The 12,189-nt window shown below is 45.0% G+C and overlaps 1 protein-coding gene across 7 annotated transcripts in view; it reads left to right on the top strand.

The window, feature by feature from the left end:
* The first annotated feature begins 292 nt into the window (after positions 1-292).
* Positions 293-12,189, top strand: part of Mcm9 (minichromosome maintenance 9 homologous recombination repair factor) — a 75,442-nt gene continuing 63,545 nt past the window's right edge. For 6 of the 7 annotated variants that reach the window (XM_051164554.1, XM_051164553.1, XM_051164557.1 and 3 more), the window contains exons 1-5: positions 293-415; positions 3,027-3,345; positions 4,595-4,911; positions 7,346-7,427; positions 10,654-10,854. In XM_051164554.1, coding sequence (XP_051020511.1) covers positions 3,042-3,345; positions 4,595-4,911; positions 7,346-7,427; positions 10,654-10,854 — 904 coding nt within the window. In that variant the 5' untranslated portion in view covers positions 293-415; positions 3,027-3,041. Of the gene's footprint in view, positions 416-3,026; positions 3,346-4,594; positions 4,912-7,345; positions 7,428-10,653; positions 10,855-12,189 lie in introns of those variants that run through there. The other variant, XM_051164560.1, reaches the window with a different exon arrangement.

The following is a 12,189-nucleotide window of genomic DNA, read 5'->3' as shown; positions in this document are numbered from 1 at the left end:
TCATCCCGCCCAAGCCCCGTCCCTAGTCGTCCTAGCCCCGCCCTTCCGCCCCTACGGTATCCCGCCTAAACCCGGCCTCCAGTCTTCCTAGCCCCGCCCCTCTCTCTGAGGCCCCGCCTCCCGCACGCGGGCCACAGCGCCAGCAGGGGCGCGCGCCCGCCTGCGTCTGCCACCCGGAAGAGCCACCGCGGCCGGAAAGTTGAGACGGTGCGCGGCTCCGAGTCTGCGGGGAGTACAGGTCCCGCCGAGGTCGGAGGAAAGCGGCTGGACGAAGCCTGCGCGCCCCCGCGTCAGGCGGCCCCCTAGAGAGGCCACGCGCACGCCCCGCCCCCTCCCACGCCGCGCCGGGCCGGCCCAGGGTGAGCATCCGCGGGAGCGGTGCGTCCTCGGCGACCCAGACAGTGCGTGTCAGCCCGTAAGTGACCGCCGCAGCCGTTTCCCTCCCGTGGTTAGCGTCAGGTCTCGCCCGTCTCCGTTCGTTTCTTAACTACCCGCGGGGCTGGGAAGGCCCGGCCTGCCACCTGTGGAGGAGAAGCCGAGCCTGGAAAGCATCCCAGGCGGCGCGCAAGGAGGCGCGCGCCCGAGAGTGGGGCGCAACGCGGAGCTGAAACGCACGCGCCTCCGGACGGGGCGGGGCCACAGCTCCCGGGGGGCGGGGCTGCTTGAGCCTCAGCTATCCAAGGCTCTGTTCCTAGACTACTTTTATTTTTGGCGCGCCGCCTTGCCCTGAGCTGAATGAACTAAAGCAAAACCTTTTCATCTGTTTGGATGCCAGATACTCAACAAAAAGAGAGGGAATTTGATAGTTGTACAACCATCGTGCCCCAGAGAAATGAGTGGCTTAAGTCCTTATCAGGATGCCTGCGTTTGTGGGTTGGCAAACTTAGGTAATTGCAAGGAGGTTGCCCATTTGACAGTGTAATTTGCCGGTCAAACTAGTCAAAGATGTAACCTGCCCTTACTATGAACTTAAAATTCTTCACCTGCCCTCTTTCGGCTCCGTTGGGGTTGCTTTTTTGTTTTTCAGATTGCTAAGTTTGGTGCTCCACATTTTCTTTGTATCTGTGAAGATTTACGTTTAGTCACTTTGAGGGCAGGGCTTTTATTTTTCGGCAAAGACATCATGAAATACTATGTGATCCTTCTCCAAATGCTTTGCCGATTTGCTCTTGGCCGATTATGCCGTTACCTAACCAAAACCAAGTTGCTTAGTGTTTTAGTGTTGACTTACTTTCACTGATTCTCCGAAAAATTATTTATCTCTTAATCTCATACTAGCCTCCTGTAGTTGCCAGTATGCTTGGTTTAACTCTGGTGTAACTTCAGACCTTTCAGACCTCCCAGCTAAGCAGAATTTCAAGAAGGCAGAATACTGCTAATAAGTAGCCAGTGTGATCCAGCTAGGGGATGCAAAACTGAACTTTAACTGAACTTTTATATCAGTCTTCTGAGTTGCGTAAATAAAATAAGTCCAATTAGAAGCACACCTTTGCTTAGGGACTTGCTGTGTTTCCAAACTGAGACTTAGTTGCAGCTAGTGTGAACCCCCACCCCCACAGTGCTGTTAACAGTTTCTCCTCTGGGCTTTGTCCTCTTATTTAAATTAAATCTCTCCCGTGACCTCACACTTCTTCGGGAGCAGCTGGCCAGGGCTCAAGTTGACCGCAGCTGCCTCTCTGCCTGGCCCCTCCCCACCTTATTTTTCTTCACTGTTTCAGGAATCCACCTACTTCTTGGAGCACACACGCTGCTCAGAATGCACATCCATCCTGGACAGACCCTCTAACGTGTGTGTTTACCACAGTGCCATCAGCACACTGACCCTGGTAGACCCTCCCAGTTTTGCTCTGGTGACATTTGCCGGGCATGCTTTTGAACAGCACCCAACCCTTTGGGTGTCTACAACCAGTCTCGTAGATTTGCACACAGAGTGGAGCCTCTCCTCTTTTATAGTCGTCTGGAAGATAGGTGCTGCATCGGAAGAACTTCACTGTTTTTTTTTTTTTTTTGTATGTGCATGTGAGGGGCAGAATGGATGTGTGTTTACTATGGCATCTGGGTGGAAATCAGAGGATGGCTTTTGGGAGTTTGATTTTTTAAAAAAATTATTATTCATTTCACATCTCAATCATAGCCCTTTCCCTCCCCTCCTCCCCGTCCCACTCTCCTATCCCACTCTCCCTCCCTCTTCCCCCATCCTCCCTCCTCCTTCCCTCGTCCTCCCTCCTCCTTCCCTCGTCCTCCCTCCCCTTCTCCTCAGAAGAGGGGAGCCCCACCACCACCACCCCACTCCTGCACATCAGGTCGCACCAGGACTGAGCACATTCTCTTCTCTTAAGGCCAGGCAAGGCAGTCCTGCCAGAGGGAACAGAGTCCATGTCACAGACAGCCGCCCCCCCCCCCTGCTCCCCCTCACTAGGGGTTCTTGCCTTCCACCTTGAAGCAGGGTTTCTCTTGTTTTTGCAGCTGCACTGTATATTCGAGGATAGTTGGCCCCTTGAGCGATAATTCTGTCTCTACCACTCATCTCAAAGTAGTAGGACTGGAATTATATATGTGCTGTGTGCTTCTGCATCCAACCTGTTAAGAAGGTTACAGGTATCCAAATTTTGTCCTACAAGTACTGTCCCCCATCCGGGCCTACTCTGTGGCCCCAATTTCAGTAATTTGGCGGGGGGAGGAGGGTTCGAGACAGGGTTTCTCTGGGTAGCCTTGGCTGTCCTAGAACTAACTAGCTTTGTGGACCAGTCTGGCTTCGAACTCATAGAGCTCCACCTGCCTCTGCCTCCTGGGTGCTGGGATTAAAGGTGTATGCTGCTGCCAGGCAACTTTACTGATTTTTAAAGCACATGTTTTACATAACTATAATGAATAATTCATCTGTAGGCAAGACTGGATTCAGATGTTATTTTGTGAGTACAGTGTGCCCCAAAGCTGGGGTGGCTTGTAAGCAAAGGATTTTCTTGTTAAATTGTGTGCAGAGCCTGAGTGGCAAAGGTATAATGCCGTCCTTTCTTTGTCTTTAGTAACCTCGATTCGACATGAATAGTGAGCAGGTCACTCTGGTGGGTCAAGTGTTGGAGTCCTATGTTTCAGAGTACCATAGAAACGATATTCTCCTCATCTTGAAAGAAAGAGATGAAGATGCTCACTACCCAGTTGTGGTTAATGCCATGACCCTTTTCGAGACCAACATGGAAATTGGAGATTATTTCACCGTGTTCCCCAACGAAGTACTAACTGTTTTTGACAGTGCACTTCGAAGGTCAGCCTTGGCAATTCTGCAGTCCCTTCCTGAGCCTCAGGGCTTTTCTATGAAGCAGAATCTTCACGCCAGGATATCAGGTAAATCACGAGAGGATGTTGTTGGCATGTAATATTCTGGGAAGATGTGAATAAACCATAACACATACGGTACTCAGAGCACTAAGAAAATATTATTGTTTTGAGGCAGGCAAGATGGCTCAGCAGGTGAATATGCTTGCTACCAAGGTTGACAGCCTGAGTTTGATCCCTGGAACTCATATGATAGAGAACTGAGTCCCAAAAGTTGGCTTCTTACCTCCACCTCCACTTCTTACCTCCGCTCACATACACGTTCTCTCCTTCCCTCTTCCTCCCTCTCCCACTCCCCCCCCATCTCTGTTTCTCATTCTCATTAAATAAATTAATCTAAAAAGAATTTTAAAAACAATTAGCCAGCTATGGTTAGTGTACTCCTTTAATCCCAGCACTTGGGAGGCAGAGGCAGGCAGATCTCTGTGAGATCGAGGCCAGCCTGGTCTACAAACCTAGTCCAGGACAGGTGCTGTGTAGGCAAAGTTTTATATAATCAGAGCTTGAAAGCAGTCATATTTAAATTCTGAACCTAAGAAGAATAAAATCCCATGGGCCCACTGGTCATCATGGCTCCATCTCTTTGTCACTCTGCTTTTGATGTGTGCAGTGATGGCCAGATACATTGATTTTATGAGAGACAGGTGGCATAATTTTGACCATTAAGTGTGGTTAGTTGTCTGTTTAGCTGCTACTGAGACAGCTGTCTATATGAGAGCCACTTCTTTCTTAGTCCTGCATGTAGTTTCTAGAGAGCTGGCTTCAAAGGAATCCATTAATTTTTGTTGTCCAAAATCGGTAGGTATTTTCTTGATTGAACTGATGATCTGATTTTTAAAAGTAAAACAGAAGCATGACCAAGTACAAGGCATACAACTGGGACGTCCTGAGTTTGGATCCTTAGCACCCAGGTACAATGCTGGCTATGGTGCGAGCGCCTGTAATCCCAGCACTCTGAGGGAAGAGACAGGACAATCCCTGAGGTCTGCTGGCCAGCCAGTCTCATGGCATTGGTGAGCTCCAGGTTGAGTAGAGGCATGGTCACAAAATACGACATCAAGAAATAATTTAGGAAGACACTGAACATGAGTGTCTAGTCTCTGCACATGTGTACCAGCCCCACATACAGAGTGCAAAGTAAAAATAAGACATAAACATTTCCCTCCTGAAATTATATTATTATAATATTTTCTGTGAAAGAAATATTCTGCGGAGTCTGTTATCAAAGTATAAGTTGGTGATGTCATTCTCCCATTAGGTTTGCCTGTTTGTCCTGAACTGGTAAGGGAACACATCCCTAAAACCAAGGATGTGGGACACTTTTTATCTGTCACTGGGACAGTGATTCGAACGAGTCTGGTGAAGGTCCTGGAGTTCGAGCGGGACTACATGTGTAACAAATGCAAGCATGTGTTTGTGGTGACGGCTGACTTCGAGCAGTATTACGCCTTCTGCCGGCCATCTTCGTGCCCAAGCTTAGAGAACTGTGATTCCTCAAAATTCACCTGCCTCTCAGATTTATCTTCACATCCCGCCAGATGTCGTGATTACCAGGAAATCAAAATTCAGGAGCAGGTAAATGATCAAATCAATGAGAAAAAAATAACAGATTTGGCGATGTTATCTTCTTCTAGTCAAATGGCTGGGATTAGAGAACACAGAACGGGAACAAATGGCCCTGTACCTTTACTTTCTAGAAGAGCAAAGTCAAAACTGTCAAATGTATTAGAATGTAGATCTTATAAACCAGGAAATAATCACTGTTTTAGAGCACTGATAAGACGTTAGAATGACTTAATCATGTTAAAATTTAAAAGGAACCATTGGGCAAGACAGCTGGCTCTCTGTGCTGCTGCTCTTGCAGAGCAGCTGGCTTTGGTTTCCAGCACCTGCCTGTTGGCTGTCTGCATCTCCACGTCTACTGGCTCTAGCACCCTCTTCTGGACTACACAGGTGCTGCATGTACATGTGGTGCAGACACACATTCCAACAAACGCCCGTATCATGAAAATAAGTAAATGAACAAAAAGTTCATGTTAAACTAAACTAGCTGTACTTAGGCATATGAGAAAATTCAGTCAGTTTAACTGGTTGCCAAACATTGGCAAGCGCAGTTTGGGGTTTGGTTCGATTTTTAAAAGTATGCATTGTCACTTTTTAACAAATAAAGGGGAACTTAATTTCCTTTCCTTAAACCAAAGGTTTGCTCTCTCATGTAAATAAGATAGGCAGCTAGAGGCCAGCACATGAGCTCCTCAGAATGGGATTCTGACACCTCACTTTTCTTATCCCGCCACTGTTTTATTTAACTAGGTCTCCCCCTGTAGCCCAGGATGACCTGGAACTCACCGTGTGTCAGAATACCTTCTGAGAAATACTTTTTGCAGCTGGCCCTTACACTTCAAACTGTGGCCCATCCTGTGACTAGTCAGTGCTCACTCTGCCTATATGCTATATAGCCAGTCTGTTTATAATGAACTGACTTTTAAGAAACACTGTAGTCAACCTTACTATGCTTTGGACTCCCCAGTGTACCTGTTCCCTACTTCTTCATGACTCACGCGTCCCTCTGCTCAGAACAATGTATGTGTGTAAGATACGGTGACCTAGACCTAAAACCATTCACCGGAAAGCAGTCCCACCCTCCACCCTCCACACAGAACGTTGAAAGTAACCCATGTATAATGTCTGGAGGTAGCACTGCATGGTGTTCTGAGACAGCTGGGCCAGAAAAGAACAATTTCCTTCCACATGAGACACCCATAAAACATTAAGCCAAGAATGCTTTATTCCTGTTGGAGACTGTGCTTGCTGTGCTGGTCAGTAAATGGAGAGGACAGTCTTTGTTCAGACGCAGACATCAGAATGCTTCCCCACAAACCAGGCCATGGAGACATGATAGCAAAGGTCAGGGTTTTGTTTTTCCCTTTTATTTTATGCCACACTGCCACAACATGTATCCCAGGCTGGCCTCAAACTGTCGTAATCCTCCTGCCACAGTCCCCCCAAGCGCTGAGATTGAGATTATAGGAATGTGCCACTATGCCTGGATTTTCCTACCATTCTTGAGAAGTGGGTTCTGTTCCTGTGGTGGGTTATGGTCCGTTTCATGACACCTGTATTCTAGTCAGAAAACTAAAGGAAGGATGGCCAGATGCAGCCGCCATCTAAGCAAGTCTCGTCAGCAGCTATTTCATGACTGCTTATGTGCCGCCGGCCAGGACTTCATCTTACAACCACAGCTAAGCACAGGGGCTTGGGAAAGTCACTTACAAGGTGTTGTCTCCAGGGAATAAAGACAGGGTGCAGGGACTGGTTGATTGCCTAGGTCTTCGGCTAGAGTTTATAGAAGAAATGTTTCTCTGTTGCCAAATAAGTACTTTGTCATCAAGTTTCAGTTGAATGTTTATTTTGACAATCTACAATGTAAATTATAGTTGGAGATAGTTCCCATATTTTGTGTTTTAGTTTTACTCTGCTTTAGTAGTTGTATTTTTGTATCTACGCATATGTACAGATCTCCGTGTGTGCACATCACAGAGGCCAGAGAGGGGCAGATCCTATGAAGCTGGGGTCACAGGCGGCTGTGACACTGCTCACCCAGAAGCACGGGAAGGAGTTGTAATGACTGAGACATATCTCCAGCCCCTAGTGTTAGTGGAGTTGTTTGCTTGTTGTCTTTCTTTTTTTCTTCAAGACAGGGTCTCCCAACTGTGCTGGAACTCACTATGTAAGACCAGTCTGGCCTCGAACTCACAGAGATCCACTTGCCTCTGTCTTCCAAGAGCTAGGGTTAAAGAAGTGTACCATCATACCCAGCTTGTGCTAATGAAGTCTTAAGCTGATATTAGTCATAATTTTCAATAAAGTTTTCTTAACTCCTATTACATAAACTATATGATAATGTCAGAGAAATGGAAGCAATTTCAAGTACTACTATGTTTTTGGATTCTTAGCATCTAGTTGAGCACACTCAGTATGTGGTTTTTTGGTTTTTGTTTTTTGCTAGGCACAAAGGCTGGCTGTTGGAAGTATCCCACGATCTATGAAGGTTATTCTGGAAGATGACCTAGTAGACAGTTGCAAATCTGGTAAGGAATTCTTTTCTAGTTTTTGAGATGGCTGCCTTGGTTAGTCTTTTTTTTTTTTTTTTTTTAACTATTATTTTATTTGCATTGGTGTTTTGCCTGTATGTATGTCTATAAGAGGGTGTCAGATCCTCTGGAACTGGAGTTACAGACAGTAGTGCGTTTCCATGTGGGTGCCAGGACTTGAACTCATGACCTCAGGAAGAACAGCTAGTGCTTTTAACCGCTGAGCCATCTCTCCAGCCTGCCCCGGTTAGTCTTGAACTCTTGGACTTGAGTTGTCCTCAACTCCTCCCCTTCCCACCCCTAGCCCCACCCCCTAGTAGCTGGGACTACATATGGGTGCTACTGTATGTAGCCCCAAGAGTAAACTTCTGGTAGTTTGTATAGAAGGTTCTAAATAGGTGCTATTTAAGTTTATTTTCCACAAGGTCACTGACAGGAGAATTGGGGGGGGGGGGCGGGTTGGGCTTAAGTGTTCACCATATGAAGACTTGGGTTTGGGGAGAGACAAGGAAGAAAGAGCTGAGTTGGGGCTCAGCAGTCTGCTGCTGTTGCTGGCTTTTCCTACAAGGAACTGGTCTTACCTAACAGCATTTAAGGACTTCAGCAGCAGAACTGGACCGTAGATCCAGACAACTGACTTCTGACCCGGGGCTCTCTTCGGTGTCATGCTTAACGTGGGGGGTGGGGGCGGGGGGGGAAGGTAGACAAGGACTCAGGGTGTGACTGTCAGATGCTACTAAAAATCTTACTGATAACCTACACAAAGGGAGTGTTTCTCTCTGCTTTGTGCTGATGACAGCACAATAGAGTGATGCAGATCTGAAAAAGGATTTTTTAGTAGAGAACAGTGTTTCCCTGTAGTTCACTGGAACTGAACTATGGCTGTGCTGAAATTCTTAAGCTATGTTTCTTTCAGATGCCATTAATACTAAAGGATAGGTGAAAGCAGCATCTTACAGCCTTTGTTTCACTTACCCTTAGCTACAAACGTATGAGGAGCATTCATATACATTACATAGGTAAATCTTCAGAAAACCCAACTGTAACCCTTGCTCTTCTGGCATCCACATTCCTCAGAGCAGTGTTCCCTTGTTGTGCTCACAGCTGTGCTAAGGATCAAAGGGGTGGGCCTGACTGGGGGTGTCTGCAGGGTCGAAGCTGCTGGGAAGGGAGGGGCACACAGAGGTCAGAACAGCCAAGTGGGAAAACTGTAGCCTCATTAATAATTTGGATACTAACTATAGGAAAATACAAAAATTGTAAGTGAATGTCCTGTAACCATGAACTTCACAGTTGCAATGAACACATGAATCTGCTATTCAATAAATATTTGCATATAAAAAACTACTTATGTATTTAAGTATTTTTAAATGCTCTATAAATGCAAGGTAATTTTACCCTAATGATAAGTAATACTTGTTGAGATCCCATTAATTATAAATTGTTATTATAATTTGTATATATTAATTATATATTTGTATATGATCTAATTTTCATTATAGTATCATGACTCAGTCAGCTCATTTGCTCAAGAACAGTGGCAATAGGGTCTACGTTAAGTCCGATTGAAATTGCTATTCTTGGCCCCCTCATTATTCTGAGGTTTCCATAGTACTTATCAAAGTGTGATTTTAACTAATGGGTACTATCTCTAAAATTGAGTTCATTTAATGAATGTGGAAAGGACCGCAGGATAAGGTGCTAGGATGAAGATAAGGACATGTTTCCAGTAAGTGTCTGTGTAAACCTATTCCAGTTATTTTCATCTAGAAACTCTAAGAGGGAAAACAGTACAATGCCATTATTGTAGATTGACCTTGAAAGCCCTATGAAAACTCTTGGAAACAGATATGTAAAACACATTTACTGTATTCATCCGCACTCGGCATGAAGTCGCATTTAGCTAGAAATGTGCCTGGTAGAGTGTACACTAGCACCACCATTTTTATGTGGTTAGCACTTACGAACCCTTCTCCAGGAAGTCAAAAAATTTTCAGACAACATTACTCATAGAGATTTACAGTGAAAGGCATTTGCATCCCAGAAACAGTTGGTTGGCAGTCTTGGGCATGAAAAATTACCTGTTACAAGATGGTGTTTGTTTTTTTATTCACATTACATCCTGATTGTTGCCCCCTCACTCATATCCTCCCGTTCCTGTTCCTGCCCTCCCTCCTTCTTCCCCCCATTCCGTTTCCCATGTCCTCTGACAGGAGTCCCTCCTCCCCTACCATCTCAACACATACTATCAGGTCTCATTAGGATAGCCCGCACTCTGTTCCTCTGTGGCCCCGCAAGGCTGGCCTGCCAAGGCAAAGTGATCAAATTGTGGGCACCAGAGTCCATCTCAGAGGTAGTCAGCCCCTGCTCCCCTTACTAAGGGATCCATGTGGAGAATGAGCTGTCTATCAGCTACATCTGAACAGGGGTCTAGGTTGTCTCCATGCATTGTCCATGGTTGGTGCATCGGTTTGTGCAGGTTCCCTTGGGTCCAGTTTTGTTGACTTTGATGGTCTCTTTGTGGAGTTCCTGTCCCCTCTAGGTCCTTCTATCCCCTCATAGGACTCCCAGTGCTCTGCCCAGAGTTTGGCTATGAGTCTTAGCATGTTTTGATCCCCTGCTGGGTGGAATCTTTCAGAGGACATCAAGATGGTATTTGTTGTACAAAGTATAAACGCCAAGATTGGGATCAAATACAGTCAATATCTGCATTCATGATGACTGAAATTTAAAAGGATTAAGTTTATGAAATTGTTTTGTTTTGGTCCCCTTTTCTTAACTACATGTTAAGTGACACAGTGCATTGTGTGCGGTATGAACATATAAAAAATGAAAAGTACATGCCAGACAGCACAGGGCTGCCTCCCTTCCCGATTCCAAGCTAATGTGGTCTCACTTTCTGGCTGGAGAATGAGCATGTCACCCAACATGACAGTGATAAATAAATCATCTAGCACAGTATTCCCAATAAAGGGTAATGACTGAGTGATTACTATATTGCAGATTTTTAAAAAATGCTCTTGACTTTACATATTCAGAAACTAACTCTTGTTGGGGCCTGAGAATCTGGGGTGTTTTTGCCTAAAATTGCTTTCTGAATGAATATATTTACTAGGGGGAACGTGTTGGGGGCTTATGTCTAACTTCTGGTCTTTCATCAAGTGCTTCAGTGTTAAGCCACCATGCATGCTCCTCATGCTAGACTAATGTGGTGCTTTCCTAGGAGATGACCTCACCATCTATGGGGTGGTAATGCAACGGTGGAAACCCTTTCAGCGAGATGTACGCTGTGAAGTGGAGATTGTCTTGAAATCCAACTATGTCCAAGTGAATAATGAGCAGTCCTCAGGGATAGTCATGGATGAGGATGCTCGAAAAGAATTTGAAGAATTCTGGGAATACTATAAGAGTGACCCCTTTGCAGGTTTGTGATTAAGGGCATAAGACTCACTGTAGTTGCCTGCATTCAACTCAGTAGTTAAAAAAGGATATGACTTGCAAACAGCTTATGTGCTGTGCAAGACAACAGCTTTACTGAAGGGGCATCATTAATCAGTGTCTTTAATAGCAGTCTTCCTTTCAAGTCCATTTCTGGCACTCAAATTTTGTTATTTCTTGTGCACGTGTGTGTGTGTGTGTGTGTGTGTGTGTGCGCGCGCGCGCATGCATGTGCATTCTGTGCACAACTGTGTATGCATGTGAAAACCAGAGGTATATTTTATGTTATTCTTCAAGACTCATCACCTGTTTGCTTATCTCCCGCAACCACCCCAATTCCTGGAAGCAAGTTGGTTTACTCCAATATTTTAGCTAGACTTGCTAGTCACTTAGGCCTGATGATCACTTGTCTCTGCCTTCCCTGTATGAGGATTACAAGCATGTGTCACCATGCCCAGCTTTTCATGTGGGTGCAGGGTACTAAGCAAAGGTCAGCATTAAATACATGGTTTTCTAGCATATTCTGAAATAAAGACTGTTATCTGAGGGTTTTAAAACAGGGAGTCAGTGTAAGACTGATGATACACAGAATGAATTTGTCATCATAGCAGTAATTCTGTGCACTTACAAGGTATTAAATTTATAAAACATCACAGCCTGGGATTTGGAAAACATTTTTTCTTTATTGGGAAAAAAAACCCACATGTATAAAACATGAAATCTTCCTTGTTTTTATTCTTCTTTGGAGGTTTCTTGAGACAAATAAACCTTATCTCCAATCTAATGTGTAGTATTTTATTCTCAAATCACAAACCAAACCAGACATTTACCTCACAAAATAAGGCTTCAATTTGTCTATATATGAAGTTTGCTTTTATTTTGTAGGATTTAAAAAAAAAAATCTTCCATGTGTGATACATGTAGTGTTCCCCGATCTTCCTTTTATGTAACCAGGGTAGAAAAGAGCCCAAAGTTCTCTTCACTGTTAACAATCATACATTTTGACCGTTCTTAGGTGTAGTGCTTCTTTGGCTATGTTCATTCCGCATTTGTTGCAGTGCCAGGGCTCTTCTGCCTGCATCACACTGACTCTTCCCTAGAGATTCCCAGGCCTTTGTGCTGGTGACTGAAGATCTGTCTTATAATTAGGAAACTGTAGCTATTTCTGACTCATTTGTCAGACACAGGAAGAATAAGTATGATAACCTTGGAAGTTACAAAGACACCGTGAAAATTAGGCAACAGGTTTTAGTATGGATGAACTCTCTTGCTGTCCTGGATATACCAGTGTTATATTTGACTATCTAGAAAAGGAACGCTG

Source organism: Acomys russatus, chromosome 21, assembly GCF_903995435.1.
Source record: "Acomys russatus chromosome 21, mAcoRus1.1, whole genome shotgun sequence".
In the NCBI taxonomy this organism is placed as follows: domain Eukaryota; kingdom Metazoa; phylum Chordata; class Mammalia; order Rodentia; family Muridae; genus Acomys; species Acomys russatus.
This window is presented reverse-complemented; position numbering and strand designations above follow the sequence as displayed.